This window comes from Lepisma saccharinum, chromosome 27 (assembly GCF_977018435.1).
Source record: "Lepisma saccharinum chromosome 27, izLepSacc3.1, whole genome shotgun sequence".
Lineage (NCBI taxonomy): Eukaryota > Metazoa > Arthropoda > Insecta > Zygentoma > Lepismatidae > Lepisma > Lepisma saccharinum.
Window position 1 is genome coordinate 35,699,841 of NC_139255.1, and position 24,534 is coordinate 35,724,374.

Genomic DNA, 24,534 nt, shown 5'->3' on the forward strand with positions numbered 1-24,534 from the left:
TTACCATCTTTCAGATTTTGTTTTTTTGATATTCTAGCTCTTTTAAAAGTAATTTTTCCCCAGTTCAAGTTACTCTAAACTCCTCTAAATCCAATTACAGTGCCTTGAATAACGTATTGTGGAAAACGACAACATAGATGGCAGCTGCTAATTTTCTGATGAAAGTAATGCGGCTTAGTTAGTTTTTATAATATATTGTGTAGATTTGTTTGTCTTGAAAGGCGGCACGTGAATTGATGGAAACAGTTATATTTGTGGAGTGATTTGCAGTCACAAAATGCCATTAATTTGTAAAGTAAAATAAAATTAATAAATAAATAGCATGCGTAACACAAGAAGACACATGTCAATGTGATTCCGAACGTCAGGTGTTGGATTGTGTACTAAGTTTATTTTTCTGTTATTAGAATATAAATAGTATCCTGAGAGATATTTCATACCGAGGCGACAAACCATAAGTGTCGCTTGGAAGCGAGCCTTTGGTAATCAATGCAGCCTTTCGAAGCGTAGGGACACAAGCTCTGACTGCACTGTTTCATTAAGGAGATTTTAGATCAAGACTACAAACGATACAGGGAATTTCACACCAAAGTGACACAGGTCCTTCTGTTCAAGGCAACTTTCATACCGAAGCGACACATGTCACTTGGAAACGAGCCAATCAAGAGCAACATTTCACATCGTAGCAGCATGACGGGAAGCACAGGCTAGCTTTCGGTTGGTGAAATCATCAAGCGATAAGTGTCACGTGCCGGTTGTCGCTTTGGTGTGCAATCTCCTTAAAGCAAGACACTCATTGCATCGTGCATGCACGAAGAACATACCACGGCAACACGTTGCAAGCTATTGGGGAAAAGGGACCAGTATGAGCAACACGTGTGGCTTATGGTGTTGCCTAGATCTACTGTTCACATAATTAGCAGCAAACGCTTGCTATTAGACTGAAGGCACGAACCATGTCGCTTGTCACTTATTTGGGAACTCTTCCTGTGGCACGTCGCTTCGGTCTGAGCACCCTTCCTTTAAGGAGCTTTCAGACCGAAGCAACAAGTAGCATGCAAATACAGCATATGAACGTGTCATTTGCTGTTTGGACCCTCATGCGCAATGAATGCTATTTTACAATCTGGAAGTGTCTGTTTCACTAGTCACATCAGTGTGAACATCCCATGTCGCTTGTCCTATTGGTCTGAAAGTTTCCTTACACTAATGTCGATGGCACTAAGAACGTTTTGTGGTTTTCCCATTGTCGTTTCATGCAATCATCATTGGCGCGATTAGTTTAAAGCGGAAGAAAAGAGCCAGTAAATATAAAAAATATAAATGCTTCAGTATGTATATCTTTAAAAGAAATGATTATGATGATGATAATAATTATGAACCTAATTCATACACAAAAATTTAGTTACCATGAGCATTCCACGCGTATTTTTTCTCCCGTATTATTAATGAAAGTAGAACAGTAACAGGATGTGGTCGACTGTATAGAATGTTCGTTAATATCTTCGCCACCAATGTACTAAATATCATATCAATTATCACATTCATAGAAATGCTTCATGTAAAAGAATCAGACGTTGCAGCAAAAACTCCATTTACTTCCATTATAAGCAGACGAATACCATGCAGCTGTGCCGACGCCAGCGCCTCTAGGGGTATCATATTCGGGTGGAACCAGCCAGAGCACCCAGAACAGTGTCGTTTTCCACACTACATTATTCAATTATTCAAATAACTAAATTGTTCAATATGGTGGACTTTAGACATTGTGGGTGGGAGGGCAATATGTAAAGAACTTGAAAGGTTAATTTGAACATGTAAATTGATTATTATTGATAATAAGAAAAAATATACAATAACCCGGCATAGTACATACAACACAAAACTAAGTAACTCGTATGGCCATAAGTAAAGTTCAACGGGATCCCTATCTTTTGTCACTTATGTGGTGCACCGTACATAGAATCACTTCCGTTCCTCACCCACGCACAGTTCTTCCTTTATATGAAGGGTGGGTTGTGATCCGTTGTTGGAGGGGATAAGGGGGTGGTGAATTGAGTGGTGGATACGGCTCCAGGTCCCATCTTCCGTTTACCTTCCTCTAGGCTGGCTGATGTTCCGGCTTAGAGCCCAGAACGCCCTTAGTCCTCTCGGCCGGGGTGGAATGGTGGTATTCTATATCTCACACTCACCATTGCCACCTGCACACCAATCGGACTTCACCTACTTGTCTCCTCCAAAGCACAGCCCTGCATCCCTGTATGCACATACACAAAGTTTTTCTACACCTTCTCACATACACCCTCACTTCTTTCACCTCTATCTTGTTGAGTCCTTTGTCCCCCAAAAATGCCAAAACTTCCCCCGTGTCCTTGCAGTGTTGACAGTTTTTTTTAGCCTTGTCCAGTGGCTCTAACGCACACACACTAATACACAAAAAAAGAAGAAAAAATAACAGAGTACCCTAGCCAGTGTGACTTGCCTGAGGGGCGGGGTTCTCCCTCTCGCCATGCCAAGAAAGCGACTGGGTGCGAATTTGAGAAAAATAAGGAAATCCTACGAACTTCTAAGTGATAAAAGAAAACGAAAAGCCAAAAATATAATAATAATAAAATAATAAATTTAGGGTGACACTACAACATACCATAACAAAATTGTCGAAAAATATGTTTAGTATGGCTGATGCTGAGTGAATAGAAGTGCCATTACTGAAATATATAAGATTCGGTAGTTATTAACTTTGAGAAGGCAATCTTATATCCACAGTATACCACAAAAAATCTAATTAAATCTTGATCTCACCCAGTCTATAATTTTTGGAGAGATCCTATTTGTTTAAAGTTAATGTTAAATTCAGCCCAGAATACAAAATCTGGGAAAATCTTATTCTGTCATACATACTTCACTCATAAATGTAATGTTACTTTCAAAATCACAATACTCATTTTGAGCAATGAGACTGAGCACTTGTGAATTTTTAAAAATATATTAAATTCCTTTTCTCTCTGTGCATGCCTCCAACGAATCATGCTCAGGCCAATTTTAATCCTGAAGTTATCATTTTCATAGACAATATAAATGATGTACCTGCTGGCTTTGTTTTTAATTTCATGTTGTCGTAGATTTATTGGAGGAATGTCACCACCATTTTGGTGAGGTTGGGTTCTACCCACTGTGAAATATTCCGACCACCTGTTCTGCCTAATCAAATAGTCTACAAGATAAATTATCAGTATTATGAATTATATGTTCTGGGGCCCGTCAAGTATCTGAGCGATGCTCGCTGAGCAATATTTTCGACCGTTGAGCAGATAAATCATTTACTTGATGCAGTTTGCTCATTGATCAAAATATCAGTGACTTTGAATAATCTGTGGTCAATGTGGCTGCGTCGAGTGGACAAGATTTCGGTGTTTGAAATGCTGTTAATTATGGAATGGAAATAGAAAAGTTGATGTGAACAAAACTCAAAATTTTCATTTTCAAACACTTGCACAACTTTTCAAAACTACGGTGTATAGCCTATTTACATTTAATATTTATTATTTGGAATGAACAACACTATCATTTTAATTCAATTACAAAATCTGGAATATTACATCACCTTCTGTTACTTGAACTTCCTGTCTAATGACACTATATCGCAAGTTGTTCATCATAAATATTTTCTCATTGGTCGCCATGCCATTTGCAGCTTGCCACGCACCATCCTCATATAGTTTTCCTCTTCTTCCCTTTGCCTCACGAGATTGAAACACAAACACTATATTCTGTGGCTGAAACCTGTGGTTCAAGGTTCAACTTCGCTCAGCGATCAAGTGAGCAGCGAATAACTGTGGATGGAAACATCTTCAAGTAGCATCCACTGTTGAAAAGAAAGGGCTAGTAATGCCATGGCTTAAGATTGCAGCCCACACACACACACACACTTTGTCCCCATATGTTTCAATCTCATGCACATTGTGAGGGGTCTCTCTCGCGCAAAATTGCACATTCTGCTTGTTTACACTCCCATTCACATCCATGTATACCTCATTGGTAAACCTGTGTTGAGCAGCATAACATTGCCTTGTTCAATAGCCCAATGAGCGAAATTTTCCCTGCAGGGCACGGAGCCCATGCTTTACATCGTTACGGGCTGCCATCTGTTGCACCATGCATGAACCAAGCTGTGTTGTGTAAAAATACAGTACTCCAACACCCAACAATATGAAAAGTAATATCAATATCACCTCTATCGTTTCATCACATGTGGGTTTTCTGTCAAGACCTGACCGTCTGTTAGAACTCCCAATGGCTAGAAATTTGTCATGTCAAGCCTTTATTGTCTTTACATCTGATGAAACGATAGAGGTGATCAAGGAGGCCTTCGAGAGAACCCAGTAAGAGTCAGAGCATCACGAGAGCTAAACATCCCACGCTCAACAGTTCACAAGGTGCTGCATAAACATGTTCATTTGTATGCATACAAAGTGAAGGTTGTTCAGGTGCTGCAGCCTCAAGACAGACCACAACGAGGACTATTTGCTATTGAGATGATGGACCAAGTTGAGCAAAACCCAGACTACCCGAACCCCATAGTGTTCGGAAACATGTAAGGAAAAGCAAAAAGGTGAATGTGTGGTGTGCGCTGACGAAAGACAGAATTGTCAGACCATTTTTCTCATCGAGCAAACAGTAACCAGGAACTGTTATTTAGACGCGCTTGAGCAATTTGCTGTCTCTCAGCTCCTTCCTCTGCAGCAGAATGGTGCATCATCGCACCGGAGTTTGGATGTTCGTGAGTTTTTGAACAGAACGGATGGATAGGATACGATGGACCAATCACGTGGCTACTGCGATCTCCGCACATAACCACCTCTGGATTTCTTCTTGTGGGTATTATGTAAAACACGGTCTACACTGCACCTGTATGTGACCTTCGTATCTTCACAGGAGAATTGAAAATGCTATCAACTTCATCACCCCTGACATGTTAGTTAGTGCACACATGAGTTGAGATCGAGTATTGGCTAGATGTATTGAGGGTTAGGAAAGGAGCCCACGTAGAAGTACACTAAATTTTAAAAATATATTTTGAGTTGCTTTACATAATGCCACAAAGAGCAAGGCTCTATGTCAAAGAGTTTCCTCACAATTGTAATTTTAAATCAGGGATGTCTCAAGTGGACAACCTGTACATTATTCAAATGTGAATGATATGAAGACCTGATCAGAGAGGGGGGAAAATCGAAAGAATGATTCATATAAAACAAATCGATAGACAATTTTCACTAGTTTTGTATCATGAATTACAATAAATATGTTTTTTTTTTTCAAGTAATACAATAATTTAATACTGCCGGCCCCCGTGGCAGAGTGGTTAGCACATAGATTTATTAATTTTTTATGAAAGTTTACATTATTTGAAACATTTCTGAGAAAACTGGATGTTGAGAGGGGACTCCGTTCCCAATATATATAAAATAAAATAAATATCCAATATGGCACATTGTTTTCAAGATGGCGACCATCAATGCACAGATATTGATTTGTTACTTGACTGAAAATATCGTTAATGATATAACAATTAATCCTACTAAGTCTCTAGCTTTTATCAAAAAGTCAGTGATTGGGGGCTTAGCGGCCTGTAATCAAGATGCACTTTCTGGTACTATCCTCCATTTTGCAACAAATTTTATATCTTATTTTTCATTCAAATGCATTAAAACTTATATTGTTTTAAAGCTTAATGAATTGTGCTACAACATTTATTCCAAACAATTGCCTCTCATTTAATTTATTCAAAAGTTACAAACCAAAAACTCAAAAAGTGCTAGAAAAATTACACGTTTTGAAGATTTTTTTTAAAATTACGGTGAAACTACTGATATTAGCGAAAGACTAAACAGAATCTTTTTCGTAGTCCATCTAATGAAGATCAAGACTAAAAAACAAGGTTTTCTGTTTACGACGATTTTTTACCAAGATATAGGTCATTAACTGGAAAATCTTCCACCTTGGATGCAATTTTGAATTTCTGAAATTGCTCAAGGTTGACAGAGTGGCATCAATCTCATCTGAAATGTACAAAACATAAGCTTTCAAAAACAGTCGAAACATTTTATTCATACCGCAAAACTAGGTTATGCCACTTTTAGGCATTTGGCACCCGGACTATAAGTATCAAAGTCGGGGATGGTGGGTGACATTTTTGCAAAATTCTGGATATTTGACATGGAATGGTCCAGTTCTGCAAGTGGCTTAAGAGACTCGGACTATTTCAGCAGTGTTCACCTCTGCAGTTTTGATATTGTTTTATGGCCACAACAATAATCAAATTGGTCAAGACACACCGTAAAGCTTGTATTAATGTAAATATGAATCTTTGAAACATTACTTCAGTGGTGGTATCTTCTCAAGTCACCATTATGTGACGATCACTCCAGAGTTTTACAATCCAGCAGTCGGGATCTTATCACAAGTGAGATGAACCCATAGATATTTCCAAGTGATCATCGTTTGAAAGGTGTCAGCAGGATTTCAGATCACTGGCTGCCAATTCACTATCATGTATGTGCACAAGGTTTAACCTCTTAACTGGGTAATTTCCTCGTCGAAAGCCCAATCTGCCCTGGGAATTTTTGTTGATAAATTGATGAATTTCGTAAACCAATATTTTAGTTAATATTTCTGTGCTCCATGGCATACCATTTAGGTATTGTTTATTCTTTTATTGGTCCTTGTTGTACTTTTTACAATATGCGAGATTTACAACTACAATATATCTCGGATTTCCTCAGCAGGAAAAACACGCCGTCGCTTCCGATTTGCCTGAGCCATTATTGCATAGGCGATAGAACTGAACGTCGGGCTGTGTTCGTTGCTTCCCGCTAACTCTAACGGTTACAACAGTCTGGAAGTCAGAGCCATCTGGTGAAACAAAGAAGAAAGTAATTTTACGAAGTATCTCGTCATACACAACAGATATCAGCAGTAAGAACATGAGAACGTAGTATCCCGTCATACCCATTATAAATCAGTAGAGCCAGAACGGAGTATTACGTCATACCCAGTTAAGAGGTTAAGAGCTAAAGAAGCCCTCAAGACTTTTTAAAAAGATAACACAATCTCTCCATTTACATTTTTGTTAGATGCAGAACTACGAGACAGTTGGTAGGAAAACAGATAAGCAATCAATTGAAGGAAGAGGGAATGTGCGTATTTTTATTTTTGTTTTATGTTGCTTTTCTGCCACCATTAGCTTATCACAATGATGAGAATGAATGATGATGAGATGAATTTGTTGAGGGGACACTTGGAAAGGGTATCCATACCTCAGCTTGGACTTGAATCTGGGACATTTGGTGGTGAGACCGAAAGTCAACCAATTAACATGCTTTACTGCTTACCAGGCGGTAGAGATAAAGTTACTGACAATTTGAGGGTGCAGAGCTGAAGAGTGTGATCTTCACCTGGCAATCAAATAAATCAAATAGTACTCCTTCATGTTAGTGCCACACAGAATTTATATTCTGTATGCTTCTAGTAGTTCCATACAGTTAATCCTCTCGTACAATGAAGCAAGTTGGACAACTTAAGGTTTACCATTTCTGATGCAGTTGTAAATGTTCTGAAAAGAACATGAATGATATGTTAATCACCACCTCAATTAATGTGGGTAATGTGGTGACTGCAGTGGGTTTTGCTTTGAAATAGAAACTCCGTGTTTGCACATTTACTTAATAAAACTAGAGCATATGAATTGTATGTTTATGTAAAAATAACAGAATTGTGGAATTTTATACTCCCTTTGTCCCATAATTATTGTCCGGTACACCTTTGTTTGTTGTCTCATAATAATTGCCTGATATTCAAACTGTGACATTGGTGTATACAGAAGAAGAACATGAAACAAGGGAATGAGTCATACAACTTTACTACTCAAGGATCAGTACAAATTGTGCTTTCCATCTGCCTCTTCGTCTGTCATTTCTGTACTACCATTTTGGCATACCGGACTATAATTATGGGACAGAGGGAGTATTAAAGTACAGGCTGTTTATAGATATGTTGGATCATCTATTTTACCAATACATATATATTCCTACATCAGCCAATACTAAGAATGTACAAATTAATAATAATACAGATAATCTGTCCTATGACTCTCGAACATTATGATTTTTATATTATCTAGAAATGGTGTTTTCATATGTCGACCGTAAAAAAAAAGTACTGTAAAGTGTAAAATGGTACAGAAAAGTGGAGAACACAATGAACAAGGTTGTTATAAAATGAGTATTATTGTGTTGTTTAGTAATTTCTATCCTACATAAGTATAAAATTTAATGTTATGTTTTTTCTCTCTTATTCAGAAATGGAGCCAAAACCAAAAGGGATTGAAAATTTGGAAGATGAAAAGCACATCCTAAGTGAAGAAGGTACAAATGACAATGAGATTGAAGGAAAACTTAATGTCATTTCTGCGTTTCCAAAAGTGATATCACCTGATGCCCTTGATGGTGGAAATGATGTCGCAGATGACCAGAGCTGCTCCGGAGATAGTGCAGACTTCAAAGATGATGAGTGTGATTTTCCAAAAGGAACAAGTTGCCCAAATATATTTGACAGAATTGTTGCTAGAATTTTTAACGACAAAAAAAGCCTTAGTAAGCCGGGGGAGGAGCCTGTTATGAACAGTCAGAATGGGGCCCTGACTGAGGAAGAATTTATGTTTGAAGGACAAACAAATGCATGTGTCAAAGGACCGAATGAGTCTTCCGATAACGGATTCATGGAGAAAGAGGTCAATGTCATGATAAACAAAATTTGCTCAAGATATACTTCGGTTGAAGAGAAGAGGAAGCTCATAAGCCAGTTGTCGGAAGAATGCTCAAAGCAACCGGATTTATACGAAACAGCAGCCGACACTAAGCTGATGCAGTTTGTGGAGTCGTTGGTGAGGAAATACTGTGATTACATTTCCAACAGGAAAACAATTGATTGTGAAGACCTCTGTCTCCTCATTCCTGCAATGAAATTCATAAGAATTGTGGCCAGTCATTTACCTGCACAGCAAGTCAAGTATTGCTTCGTTCTCAAAACCGAAGTACTCTATCAGTTGATGCGTGCATGCACCAGCAGTGCTTCAAAAACCTTTGAGGCCTTCAACAGGCTCAAGATCTACATTCAGAAAAAGCTGTTGGTTGGAGAAGCCTATCCACTTCAGGAGACTCTAGTCAGCAAGACTTTTCAGAAGTGTTTTGGAATTGAACTTAAGACTGATATAAAGATGCAAGGGTTTGAAGTCACTCTGTATGACACAAGCGATGCAACCGTAGATGAGAACGTCAACAAGACTATTGGTGAGCTTAACATTCCTGTAATCCCTTGTGATAAAGAATCATGCAATGAGGAGGAAGAGACAAATTCTGACAAGAAGCCCACGGAAGCGATAGCACAGTGGAAGGATGTGAAAATCGTACGGGTGTTTCCACTAAAGTATATGCTAGGTTATGTGGACTCTGAGTGGGAGGAAAAAGTAATGAATGTTGGCCGGGAGGTGCAAAAGCACTTGTTGAAGCATCCACTTCCAAAGAAAGAAGACATCCAGGAAAATGTTATTGTGGGCTTCTGGAGCCAGGTAAATGCTATACCAAACTTCATCCAAGTCCCTATTCTGCTACTGCTATTCCTCTTCATGTATTATAGAAGAAATACTCCACAAATATCTGTCTGACTACCACATTGAAACTTTTCTTTCTACTTAGGTCATTATTATTATTGTCATCCTTTACCATTTTTCATGGTTTTTTTTTTGTGTTTTTTTTGTTTGTTTTTAATCCACTTTATGCGGATAGGCTAATCAGGATTGAACCCACAGTTTAATGTAGGGTCCGAACTACTATGGGCCTCCACAATGTTGCCACTATGCCATCGGCCATTTTCATGTGTTGGGTGGAGGCCTTCCATTTTTGTTCTTCCCATCTTGTCCATGGTCTACCTCAGGGGCCTTCTGGTGCTGCACTGTTGCCTTGTAATCAAGAGTACAATGGATTCCATCCCTGGCATAAGTACATTGTAAATTGGATTGATTGATTTGGTGTTTCAAGTCCACTTAATGCACAGTAAGGCTAATAGGGACTGGACCTACAGTTTAAAGTGGGATCCGAACTACTATGTACCTCCACCAGGTATCGAACCCGGGACCCCTTGATTACAAGGCGACGATGCTACCACTGGTAAATTGGATTGGATCACATGTTGAACTTTAGGTTCAGTCCTGATTAGCATCTTTAACTTTGCTTTGCCTTTGTCTAATCAACATGCAATGTTAATTGGCTTGCTTACATTTTATTGTAACACTAGGTTTCAAAAGAGCACCACCTCTCATTTTCAGTGAACAATTTATTTTGTGTTGTGGGACTGAACTTACGACAAACGTGCAATTTTACTACGAATCGTGTGCATTAAGTACTCTGTTGATACTGTGTAATTACTTAAGCCCCACCATGAGCAAAAATAAATTGTTCACCCGAAGATGAGAGAAGTGGTGCTCTCTTCAAATGTACATAATCTTAAAATACAAATAGGTAGTAGAGCTCTATATATTACAAAGTTCAGTTAACATTGCATGCTAATAGGGAACTATTGAGAGTAACATTCAGAGTATTCATATGTATCTTGTCTTGCATTTTCTTTTCATGGTTCTTTGGTAGTCCACCTCCCCATTCCCCATACCACTTCATTCTTTTCCCTAGTAGTTTTTCTGCCTCCCAAGTTCTCTTTACACATTTGCTTCTAAACTTGTAAGAAACTTCGTTGCAACTTTTTTTTCATTGTGAAAATGGTTTGAGCTTTAGTTCCACTAGGGATGGACGATATCGGAAATTTGATATCACGATATATCGTCACGGACGATACGATACAATATGTTTTCCATATCGGTGATATAACGTCTCCACAATATATATCGCCATATATTGTAATGATATATCGCTGACATGTATATTGCTAAAATATCATGACGATATATCATGAAATATCCTAATGATATATCTATGACACGATATAAAAAAAAAGATAAAGTGCTCCCCTGTGCATAGCACCATGCATATAGGGGATGTGGGGGTAACGCCCCACACTTTCTTGATCCGGTCGTGAGTGGGGGTGATGTGATCAGCATCACACCCCTGACCGCCTTTACCCCCCAGGGTTTCCCCCAGGTACCCATGTTATTCGACGCTGGGTGAGCACCGGGGCCGCTTCCATGACACGATATATATTGCCAAATATCGTGACGATATATTGTCTAGTTGATATCACCTGAATGATATTTTTTTCAATATCGCAATATATCATCTGGACGATGTATTGCCTTGCCTTACACTAAAGTCCACTTTATGCACACACAGGCTAATCAGAAATGGACCTACAATTTAAAGTGTGATCCTAACCACAATGTGCCTTCACCGGGTATCATACTTGGGGCCCCTTGATTACAAGGCGATGATGTTACCACTATGTCATTGTGGAGGCTCAAAATTCTTATAATTTGTATAATACATATTATACATGACTTTGTAAAGTTTAGTGGCACTCCGTCTTTCTCTCTCTTTTCATCGCTCCTCCTCCAATAGAAGATCATTCACTTGTTCATAAATATGTAAACAAAATTGACCTCTTCTTATTTCTTGCTCCATGTCTTTTCATCTCCATGTCTTATAATCCTTTCCAGGTATTTTGCATCTTGTTCTACTAGTTCATCATTTGCTATTCTAATCTACTTAGATTCAGAAGTATTATTAACCTTTCAAGATGGAAAGTGTATGAAAGTGAAGAAATATGTAACTTCATTTGCTATTAGTATTAGTTTGTTCCTTGACATATTGTCGCAATGTTTTCTCATGCACATGCATCATGTTTTCATTATACTGGGTATGAAAAAATAATTGAGGGGTTAAAAAAATTTATTGCAAGTAAATTATTAAACTTACGTTAATGAAACCAGTCCAGAATGAATGAGAACTCAAACAGTTTTTTTTGTACACCAACAGATGTTCAATGTGTGCACTATGGGTGACACTGCACACATTGACACAAAAGTCTAGTTCTTGCCACACTCGCATCAACATGGGCCTGTCGATAGTGTTTATTGCTGCAATATCATGTGCCATCGGTGAGATGAATACCCTGTCTTTGATGAAAGACAAAGAAAGTCGCACAGTGTAAGGTCCGGTGAACTTGGTGACCAAAGCATTGCGCAAGACACTGAGTGATGTGAGGAATATGGGTGATTTGAGTCACCTAGCATCAGGGATATGAACTCTCGGCTTAACAAAACATACATGCACAAACTGTTTGCGTTCCTCGATCGTTCTGGACTGGTTTCATTAAAGTAAGTTGAATATGAGGGGCAGTCATACATATGGCAGTATCGATACGTAACAACGGTGTTGCCAACTTTTGCGAGGAATGTGTTTTATGGTGGGTGTTCGGTTTTCATTTGACTGCTCCTCATAGTTTACTTGTAATAAATTTTTGAAACACCCGGTACATGGAATGGTATTCAGTCTTTCATTATTGGGGAAAATATCAACACTAAGCTTTTAGCATTGAACTTAAAACTGAGTACTCACTCATTTGTTGACTTTTTGTTTTGGAGCAACACTGCATTCTGTGTAAATAGGAACCTGCTTACTCCCTTAGGGAGTTAGTGTCTAAGTGAAGAACACATTTTCATGTTAAAGAAAACAAGCATGTTCGAAATTGAGCAGGTAATTAAATGCACACACACACACACACACATCTGCATGCCAGTGTATGCTTGTATTATATGTATATTTCTACATCATAGAAATATTCATATATGTGTGAGAAGTCACTAGGTTGGAAACTATGCAAGGGACGAGTGTATTGATACAAATATGAAGTCTATGTTCAGTTCTAAAGTAGATATTCTGCCACAATTGGAGTAAATGTTAATGAACACACTCCCATTGTTTTCCTGAAGTACGCAAGCAGTGAGAGTAATCAAATAGGATATCGAATGAGAGCAGGATCACTACATTTTCTTTTACACAAACAGAGGTTATAAATATTTAAAAATTCTCGATATAATTAAAAAAAAAATATGTTCATGAATTCTTAATGAATGTTTGTCATGCTTTCAGGAAGTAACTTTTGAGGAAGATCCTCACTTCTCGATGCAGTGCATGCGGGGCCAAGTTCTGACAACCACTCGTGACTGGGTCATGTTTTGGGCCATTGATCTTGGAGTTCTGGGCTACAGCATCTGGGAGAAGCTAACCCCTCTGCCGCCAGAAGAAGCCAACCGGCCGCCTCTTATACACATCTTCATTCTAAGAGGTAAGAAGCATTTTTTTTACAAGAGAACTCGTACAAAACCAACACTTGCTACCTCGGTGACAAATACATTGGGTTGTTGATTCACAATCCTGTCACCAGAGGTTCTGAGTTTGATTCCCTGCTCTGCAATTTTCTTGTTTGTGTCCCTTGTGTCCCTTCATCAAGTTGATCTAAGCCATAGTCATCATCGTAGTTAGCCAGAAGTTGTGGAAAGGCAATATGAAAAAAGAAAAGGCTGAATGTTTGAAACCATCGAAATATTGACTAAAGAGAGGTGTTTTGTGCTAGAAGTGCCAATAAAGCAAAGTGAGTGTTATGGTACAGTACTGTTACTTAAAAAAAAAAAAAAAAAAGTGCTCCCCTGTGCATAGCACCACGCCATGAAGGCGTATAGGGGGTGTGGGGGTAACGCCCCACACTTTCTTGATCCGGTCGTGAGTGGGGGTGATGTGATCAGCATCATGCCCCTGACCGCCTTTACCCCCCAGGGTTTCCCCCAGGTACCCATGTTATTCGACGCTGGGTGGGCGCCGGGGCCGCTTCCATCGTTAGAAAAGTTCCCGGATTTGAACCGGCCGGGGATCGAACCCGGGACCTTTAGCATGGTAGTCAGACGCGTTACCGACTGAGCCACCGCGACCACATGTTACTTAGCTATGTAAAATGAAAGGTAAAAGAGTTTCCCTATTTCATGTCATTACCATTCCAAAGCACCATACTATCCAGAGTAAGTTTGTAATCTGGTAAATAGACTGTGTGGTACATTATGTGCATTGCCTCATTATGGATGGATGTAAAAGTTAACTTGAAGTGCAGTCAGAGTGAATACAGTGTAACTCCACTTCTGCATTCTAAAACTACCATTGTGTATTTAGTAAAGATGATATTGCTTTAGTCTTTGGTGCATACGGACCCAGGTTCGATTGCCGGTGGAAGCACCCAAAATTTCGGCATTGACCCAGCATCATGAGGACAATTGGACAGCTGCTTGAAAAGAAGTAGCAGGGTCTGGTCTTCAAAGCCAGACAACAGCAGCAATGGGACTTCATGCATTGACCATGCACCAACCAATGAAAAAGCTGCTTTGGTGGGGCCTGGTCCTTAGAGAGCTTTTTGTGTTTTGGTGTGTTTGATTGTTTGTGTTAAGAGATTTTTGTCAATTCTGATATTAAATTTACTAATACCAATAACTGCTATAGAACTGCTAATGTTTTTCTGCTTGTTTGAATTTTGTTTTAATTCCAGTTTATGCTCAGGCTAATTGGGACTGGTCTTACAGTTTAAAGTGTGATCTGAAATACTATGTCCCTCCACCAGATATCAAACCTGGGACCATTTGATTACGATATTACCACTATGCAAATGTTTCTTGAATGACCTGTTTGATCGCTGACCTCCTTAATTAATTACAAAGGGTTTTACCTTTGAGAATCAAACTTCTAAACTTTTACTTTCTGAAACCAGGATATATGATTTATAGGTTTGCATTCATAAAATAATGACAACATGGCAGAATTATGCACTACTTAAGGATATAACGTATCATGCCGAAGGATTTTTAGATGATATTAGTGGTAACTTTATTGGTAATACAAACCAATAAACCAATATGCCCATATTAACCTATGCCGATAGAGTACTGATTAATCGGTTGCATTCTTAGTATTTAGTTTTAACAACAACATTTCCATTGCAGAACCAGCACCAGTGTTGGATGAATATTTCTTGGAGCATGCATATGCTGCTTTGGAGAGCATCTTCGCCACTCATGCGAAGACAGGTCAGCATATGCTGATGTCTAAAGATGGTCAACAAATTCTTCAGCTTCTGCAGGTAAAATATATAATTTGCAATGAATTTTTCTATGCAGTGAAAATAGTGCACATAATTCCACTTTTTATTTCGAGAGAGAGAAGCAATATTACTGAAAAATTTCTGAAAATTGTGGTTCAGTCAGGGCAGCACCACCATGAGGGTAATTTAATGAAAAGTGAAACCAAAATGTACCAACCTTCATGGCAGAGGGGTCCCAGGTTCGAATTCCGACCTGGAGATGGGTCTTCTTTGCAAGTGTCCCTTCATGATATTATTACTCATCCTCATCATCACGATTAGCCAGTAGTGACAAAAAGCATCGTAAAATAACCAAATCCAATCGATTCATGAAACCAAAATGTCAAATTCCCAGATGTACTTAAGTCAGTTGTCATTAGTATACTTAATGTACTTAACCTGTAAGGACTTGCTTGTGAGTAAGAATTACCCAGCCTATTTTGAAATATAATTTGTGATCACTAGAGGCATGCAAATTTAGTTCTTGACGAAAACACGAAATAACATGCTGTAATGTTCATTTTTCATGTTTCTGAAAGGTGTGAGGTGCATTTTCCTACCCTGTTTTGTCACGAAATAATGCGAAATGAATTACAAAATGCGAAATATACTCTTAAACACGAAATTTACCATTTATATACCAACGTGACACTTACTGAAGTCTGAAGTATCCTGTGAGTTATGCAATTTACGGAAAATTGATTAATTCTGCTGTAAATATTTGAGAAGCAAAAATGGACCCCTTTACACAGGTATAAACTTAATACTCTGGTAACTACTTAAATGTGCTATTAGAAAGGATAAGTTTACTTTGTGTAATAAGGGCAGTTTTTAAATCAAATTAGGATTATATTCACAATTTTAAAACCAAAATGTCATTTTATATAGCACTTTTGATGTGCTATATAAACTATATAAACTATAACACCGATATTTTATTTTATTTACCGCTTTTGAACCCGAAATCGACTCGGTTTTGTACCAAAATGTGGCTTTTTATTTACCAAAAATATGTGCCTCTAATGATCACTTCTGATGAGTGTCTGAGGCTACCCTTCTCAGTACTTTTCCAGTGAGCCATTCCGAGTGTCGGGACTTTGAATCAGCTGTTACTTACTTCATTTATTCCACTCGCAGGGCCTTGCAAACACTGCCTGGGTAAATGTCATCCAATGCATGCTCATATGTTTCAGTTTTGTATTTCAACATGTGTGATTCAAGGCAAATGTTCAAAATTAATAAAATTAGCTTAATCACTGAAGGTATTATTATTTACATGCTTTGAAACAATTAAGATTCAGACTTAAGGCAATTAATTTTTGTTCTGGATATTGTTTACCCAGCATGATCCCTTACTTCCTAATGGAGAGCACGCATCCTGCTGGCTTAGTGACATGTACTGAGTGTATAATGTTTCGTATGAGAATCCAATGTACCTTGTAGCCACAAATTAAAAGACTCAACAAGAAATAAATTAAAAGCTCTGTTCCAAACTCTCAACAGTTTCCCAGGACTATCAGGGAGGAAAACCTGCAGATGAAGGAAGGAATTCAAGTTTGACTGCATTTGCTAGGTGCCCTAATGCGCAGGTTATATTTCATGTCATTACCATTCCAAAGCACCGCAGGTATCCGCAGGTTATTTATGATGAAATCCCTAGCAACTTTTTGCTTTTATTGCGTTGTTTCCACAAACGTCATTTAGACTATTTTGGCTTAGAGCTATTCTTACTCTTTCCTTAATGTGACTTTCTTCCTTGTTCCAGCATTTTTATGGAATCGAATTGTACCATTGTTTTCTAGTACAGGAAGGGTATTTTGTTCAATACTACAGTTGGATAAACTGGATTAATCTTCACCTTCTTTTAATGTATCTGAAATGTTCAGAGGCTCTCTCTTTAATTTCTCTTTTAGGGGTGTGATCTTCCACATAGTACATCCAACTGTCAACCTCACTTCCCACATAGTACATCCAACTGTCAACCTCACTTCCACGTAGTACACCCTGGACTGCATTTTGCAGACAAACAAGGTGCTGGCGACTGGCCCTATGGCTAGTATAATTCTGTGTGTTGTCATGTTTTTTTGTCCTTATGTGTGCTGAGTTCCCGTTTACAGCCTCAGCTTTTAACGGAAGTCAGAATATTTTAAGATTTTAGTTATGAAATGTTAGAGTTGTTATTTGTAACGATAAGGTGCTGGACCCGTATAATGTGATGGGTGCAAAATAGCATAAGTGCTTACGCACCCAAAATTTTAAAATCATATTTCAAATTCAAAATTTGTTTTTTTACTTTTGCAAATAGACTGTGAATACCTGCATTTAACAGTGGATCTTTACAATAGGTTTTATACTGCAGAAGTGAATTTCCAGGGCAGTTTTCTAGGTTAATAAAGGGGCCTCCCCAATGGCATAGTGGTAGCATCATCGCCTTGTAATCAAGGGGCTCCGAGTTGGATAACCAGTGGAGGCACATAGTGGTTCGGATCCTACTTTAAACTGTAGGTTAGGGTGTATCGAAAAAAAAACTTTTTTCGAAATGTTAAGGTGGCTAGTGGGGAAAAGTGGCCATTTGTGACCAAAAACACGTCTGATTTTTTTCAGATTTTTTGGAGGTCGTTTAGGTGGTGCGCATCGACCTTGAAGTTTTGATAGTGATTTGGTTATGCAACATGCACAACAATTTCACAGAAATGTCATTATTTGGCTATTTCATGTGTTTTTTCTGCATTATGGTCGTTTATTGTTTTGTTTATGGCAAATATGTTACATTCGTGCCTTAGGGGTGGTTTCCTATGCTTTTGGTCAAAAATTGTCAATTTGAGGCTAAAAACTCCATTTTTTCTATTGATGGTTTCCAATTGGTTTCGACTGTGTTTTATTCGAAGGTTTTCCGATATAAAAGACTAAATAAAATATTTTGGCTTTTTAATTGCTAACAGTTCCTCAATTACTGTCCAGCGCTTCGCTTATTTTCATAGCTTATTATGCTTTGAAAATAACCCAGAGCTCACCACGAGGAGGTGGCTGGACTGCGAGCTCCACCCACCCAAATGATGTTGGCAAACATAATTTTACTAAGGGGCAGGCCAAGATTTTCTTCTAGTTTTCTCCTTGAACTTTATAGTCACTTTTTGTTCGAAATGTCGGCATATGTTCTCTAGATTCGAATTTCGCTTTGATGTAGCCATCACGTGCTCTGGCGCCGAAAACGGAAGAAGCAGCCTCTGTGATAATTTTCACAAGTTGCTCCACTCCTTGTGTGTGGCAGGTCATAGTATTGGTCTGCATTAAAATTGATGGTTGGTAAAACAAAAGTGCGAATTCTTTTGCCTTTTTTTCAATCCTCTTGCTTTCTTAATTCTTTGCCAACCAAAACTTCTTATTTCTGGGATTTTGTCGGTTATTAAAGCCAGCAGGAGATTTTCAGGATGGGCCAAGAATGCGTTTTGTTGAATGACCCTATTAATCAGATCTCTCAAGTGGTGTGGGAGAAATCGGGACAAGTAGATCAAATTCCACACCCTACATAATGAAGGTGTACGCACCGGTTTGGTTTGGGATCAAGAAGGAACCATCGATAACTGACAGAGCCCGACACCTCTGGAATTTGATCCACTTGTCCCGATTTCTCCCACACCACTTAAGAGATCTGATTAATAGGGTCATTCAACAAAATGCATTCTTGGCCCATCCTAAAAATCTCCTGCTGGCTTTAATAACCGACAAAATCCCAGAAATAAGAAGTTTTGGTTGGCAAAGAATTAAGAAAGCAAGAGGATTAAAAAAAAGGCAAAAGAATTCGCACTTTTGTTTTACCAACCATCAATTTTAATGCACACCAATACTATGACATGGTTGATTGGGCTTCATGCTCCCTCCACGAGCCTACGTTGGCCAATAATATTACAAATGAAGAAGTAGATGACTACAATAAAAACAAAAATATAGCGGAAATTCAAGACTTCCCCTGCCACACACAAGGAGTGGAGCAACTTGTGAAAATTATCACAGAGGCTGCTTCTTCCGTTTTCAGCGCCAGCGCACGTGATGGCTATATCAAAGCAAAATTCGAATCTAGAGAACATATGCCGACATTTCGAACAAAAAGTGACTATAAAGTTCAAGGAGAAAACTAGAAGAAAATCATGGCCTGCCCCTTAGTAAAATTATGTTTGCCAACATCATTTGGGTGGGTGGAGCTTGCAGTCCAGCCACCTCCTCGTGGTGAGCTCTGGGTTATTTTCAAAGCATAATAAGCTATGAAAATAAGCGAAGCGCTGGACAGTAATTGAGGAACTGTTAGCAATTAAAAAGCCAAAATATTTTATTTAGTCTTTTATATCGGAAAACCTTCGAATAAAACACAGTCGAAACCAATTGGAAACCATCAATAGAAAAAATGGAGTTTTTAGCCTCAAATTGACAATTTTTGACCAAAAGCATAGGAAACCACCCCTAAGGCACGAATGTAACATATTTGCCATAAACAAAACAATAAACGACCATAATGCAGAAAAAAACACATGAAATAGCCAAATAATAACATTTCTGTGAAATTGTTGTGCGTGTTGCATAACCAAATCACTATCAAAACTTCAAGGTCGATGCGTGCCACCTAAATGATCTTCAAAAAATCTGAAAAAAATCAGACGTGTTTTTGGTCACAAATGGCCACTTTTCCCCACTAGCCACCTTAACATTTCGAAAAAAAGTTTTTTTCGATACACCCTACTGTAGGTCCAGCCCCGATTAGCCTTACTGTGCATAAAACATCAACTCAAGCTAGATTTATATGCTATTTTATAGCTTCTTTTATCGAGAACCCTTCTTACTTTTTCTGATAATCCTGAAATAAATGGTAAACCTAGCTACTTTCTGGTATCTTGTACTTGATTTAAACCCTTTTGGTTTTGGTTCATTTCCTTTCCTATTTTTGTTTTCAAGACAATATAATGCATATAATGTTCATATGAAACTACCATACTGATATGTACTTGTATAAATTTTTCTTACTGCTGCAATCTGCTCAGAACCCTTACAACAATAACATAAAACTGGTACATCTGAAACATTTGAATTGTACTCTAATTAGGAAATAAGAGCAACTGATTATTTTTCCTGTCCAGGCCTAAAAGCATCATATCTTTTTCTGCATATCAGAACTTTACTTGTTTGCCTGTTATTTCACAGAAATGTGTGTATTAAGTGAAGGTGTGCTTTTCTTACGTTTTCTTAGTTATTTGTATATCAGTATAATTTTTATCAATGTACATGGCTATATCTCCCAACATAATATAAAATACATGTTGTCAATGCTAACTTAGATCAAACATTATACAAATGGAAAATTTCAAAATGTTATATCTGTAAGCATGGAATTGCCCATAAGTTGGCTTGGTAGCTTAGTGGATTGGCATTAGCACAAAGATCTTGGTTTGATCTCCGATTATTGCCAAGGATGTCAGAGGTAGAGAAAACAAGGATATCGCACATGACAAACAAACTTGATACAGTAGAGTCTCGCTTATCCGACATAATACGGAATGTCGGATAAGCAAAGGTCGGATAAATGAGACTACTGTATTTCGTATCAAAAAATGTGGAATAAGAGAATGACGTTTCATAAGGCAGTCAAATGTATTGAGGGGTTGGGTTGTATGCTGAGCACATTTCTCTCTCTCTCTCCCTCCCTCCCCCCTCCTGAATAAATTTCACAGTGTTATTTATGGTGTGTAAGGGATGGCCTTTTTGAGAAGGCACTCCACATAGTACACCCTAGTAACTGTAGTCTTGTGGGCCAGAGAGGCTCTTGCGTCTGGACCTCGGTACAATACTATGTAGGGCTGTGTGTGTGTTGCCCTGTGTTTTGTTCATACATGTGGTGAGTGCCCTTTAGAGCCTCAGCTTTTAACATGCGTAAGGAGACTTTAGTTCTCAGAGACAAGTTTTTATTTTAGTTACGGTAAGGGGCTGTATCCTTTTTCATGTGATGAGGCAAATAACCAAAGTGTTGATGCAACCAAAAAATTTATTTCAATCAATGGTTCAACAGTGTTATTTACATTCATTTCCAAATAATGCTCTTTCGAATTGTAATGTCTAGTCATTACCCATGTTGATGACGATACATATCCATATTTTTTCTTTCTCACAAATTAACCAAACTAACTTACTCCTACGTGGTATGTAAATTATATTTTTCAATTTCCTATTTGAAACTTTTTGTTTTCTTTCTAGTATCCAAAGGATAATATCAGAGTTAGTTTACTGAAACTGGTTTTAGTGTTAACAAAAAATTCTAAGGAGTTGAGGAAGTTGCTGGAGGACTGTGCCTTCGATGTGGCCTTGGCAGGTAGGATTGGAAAGTTACTTAACCTTGATATTCTCTTGCATGTACTGTATTGTACGAGGGGCGTTCCAGCACAGGATAGAGGGGTGTAATACCTGTGAACTGCAGTGCATTTTGCCAACAGCTGTCAGTACGTGCACCGACAGCAGGGACAGAGCTGGACGACTATGTTTCCGTGGAATAAGGGTGTAACCACAGCATACATTAACAGGTAATTAGCAGCATTGGCAGACAGTAATGACGCCAGGCACCATCTCGTGAGTGGAGCTGCTTATTCAAGAGAGCAGGTGCATAATGGGACTTGCTAGTCACCCTGCATTGCACGAACACCTTAAAGTGGGAAGTTGTCTGCCAGATGGGTTCCCAAAGCTCTGAATGCAGCACAGAGACAACAGTGTGAGGACATGAGTCACAATCTTCTTCAACACCGCAACCAGGATCCACAAGGCTTCATGTCCAAACTTGTGACCAGCGACGAGACTTCGCTCCATTACCAAAGTCCAATCCATGCAGTGGAAGCATAAACAGGGTGGCGACAGACCTGGAAAACCGGGAAAAGTCAGGGAATTTGAGGTGTCAAAAAAAGTCAGGGAAATGTCAGGGAATTTCGTCTTCATTGACTTTTTAATTTTTTTTATTTAAAGATATCGTTATGGAATTCTGCACGGGAACAGAAAATTGTTATATCTCTGGCACTATGGGAGCAATCTACTTCGGATAAGTTTTGTTTCGCAGCTAAAACATAAGCGCATGCAACCGTGTACAATTCAGAACGCCGGACCGAGGAAGGGGGTTTGGGGGGCTCGACCCCCGAATTTAAATAGAGAAAACAAAAATCTGAAGTTTGCCCCCTCTTCTCCTAGTATTTTGGGAACAAGGCGCGAACTTTAGTATTCTTTTCAAGGAATGGACATTTCTCAAGGGAATGAAACATGTTTCTTGTTGTTGGGTGCCATACAAGTAGAATAATAAGCCAAAATGTGATTTTTTTTTTACGAAAAATATGTAACTTGCATTTTTGGAGGAAAATTGTTATAACTCGGGCACTATAGGAACAATCTACTTCAGATAAGTTTTGTTTTTCATATAAAACACCAGAGCATGCAACCGTGTACAATTCAGAACGCCGAACCGAGGAAGAGGGGCTGGGGGGGGGGGGGGCACGACCCCCAATTTTCAATGGAAAAAACAAAAAAAAGGAGTTTGCCCCTACTTCCCCCGCTATTTTGGGTAGAGGGCGCGAACTTTATTATTCTTTTCAAAGAATGGACATTTCTCAAGAGAACGTAACATGTTTCATGTTCTTGGGTGCCATAGAAGTTGAATAATAAGCCAAAATGTGATTTTTTTTACGAAAAATATGTAATTTGCATTTTTCGAGGTAAATTGTTATAACTCGGGCACTATGGGAGCAATCTACTTTAGATAAGTTTTGTTTTTCAGATAGAACATCACAGCATACAACCGTGTACAATTCAGAACGCCTGACCGAGGAAGGGGGTTTGGGGGAGCCCGACCCCGAATTTCAATGAAGAAAACATAAAAATCTGAAGTTTGCCCCCTCTTCTCCCGCTTTTTTGGGGATATGGCGCAAACCTTAGTATTCTCTTCAAAGAATGGACGTTTCCAAAGAGAATGAAACATGTTTCATGTTCTTGGGTGTCATAAGCCAAAATGTGAACACTGTTTTTTTTTACTAAAAATAGGTAATTTGCATATTGCTCAGACAATTGTTATAACTCGGGCACTGTGGGAGCAATCTACTTCGGATAAGTTTTGTTTTGCATCTAAAACATCAGAGCATGCAACCGTGTACAATTCAGAACGCCGAACTGAGGAAGGGGGGTTTGGGGGGCGCGACCCCCGAATTTTAATGGAAAAAACATAAATATCTGAAGTTTGCCCCCTCTTCTCCCGCTATTTTAGGGAGAAGGCGCAAATCTTAGTATTCTTTTCAAAGAATGGACATTTCCAAAGAGATTGAAACATATTTCATGTTTCTGGGTGCCATACAAATTGAATAATGAGCCAAAATGTGAAACTCTGTTCGGAAATGTAGCATGGATATGTTGCAGAGGGGAGGAGAAGGGGGAGGTTGATCATCAATATGAAATTCCTAAGCTTGCTCCAGACCTGTGTCAAGAGTTTCCACCCAAACAGAGTATGAACATCCAAAAAGCACATTCATTTCGTAATCAGCACAATTATACCATGTGGTATCATCAGGCCAGTACGACCTTACTCTGATGATACCATATGGTATTATTGGGGTAGTAAAGGTTAAGCCTCTAAATATTACGTGGAAAATGCATTGAATTATATTTTTTTCTTGTCCATATGGGAGTAGTAAGGGGACTTGTCACGTAGTAAGGCATTTTGTTGGGCAAACTGAAGGAACATGGAAACAAATAGGTTCCATTGGTACATACGATTTTTGTTGAATATCGCCACCTGACAAGGTATCTCACTACAACATGCGACAGAAATTGCATGGACTGCAACATCCAACAAAAATCGCATGCATAAACAAGAAGAGCTTTAGGCTGCAAATATGCTGCTGGAATTTTATTACTCTTCTGGCTCACTTCACCTTATTTAATGTAGCAGTGCTTACGAAGGTCTTCTTTCATCATCCTGACGTATTACTGGTTTCGCACAAATTAACATAAGTTTACAATCACATTGCACTATTCTTAGATATCAAGAAGAATTCAACCAAATGGGATATATATTGAATACTATCACGAAAAAGTTAAACATAAATCTGCAATGGTGAACGTTTTAAAAATTGTCAAGAGCATGCTCCCAACCTCAAATTTACTGTAACACTAGTATTGCATTGAAATTAACGCCACTCTTTGTCCTGTCTGTTTAAACTCGTGAGAGATGGTCATTAATCTCTCACAGGATAAGGTTAATGTCCAATATTATGAAACAAAATACTAATAATAAATACGTAAATATTTTAATATCAAATTTACTAGATTCATTCAATCATA

At 38.5% G+C, this 24,534-nt stretch overlaps 1 protein-coding gene across 2 annotated transcripts in view; it reads left to right on the top strand.

The window, feature by feature from the left end:
- Window positions 1-24,534, top strand: part of LOC145980123 (uncharacterized) — a 73,220-nt gene that overhangs the window by 2,286 nt on the left and 46,400 nt on the right. For both annotated transcript variants that reach the window (XM_083113134.1, XM_083113135.1), the window contains exons 2-5: window positions 8,358-9,625; window positions 13,155-13,350; window positions 15,047-15,183; window positions 21,424-21,538. In XM_083113134.1, coding sequence (XP_082969260.1) covers window positions 8,360-9,625; window positions 13,155-13,350; window positions 15,047-15,183; window positions 21,424-21,538 — 1,714 coding nt within the window. In that variant the 5' untranslated portion in view covers window positions 8,358-8,359. The remainder of the gene's footprint in view (window positions 1-8,357; window positions 9,626-13,154; window positions 13,351-15,046; window positions 15,184-21,423; window positions 21,539-24,534) is intronic.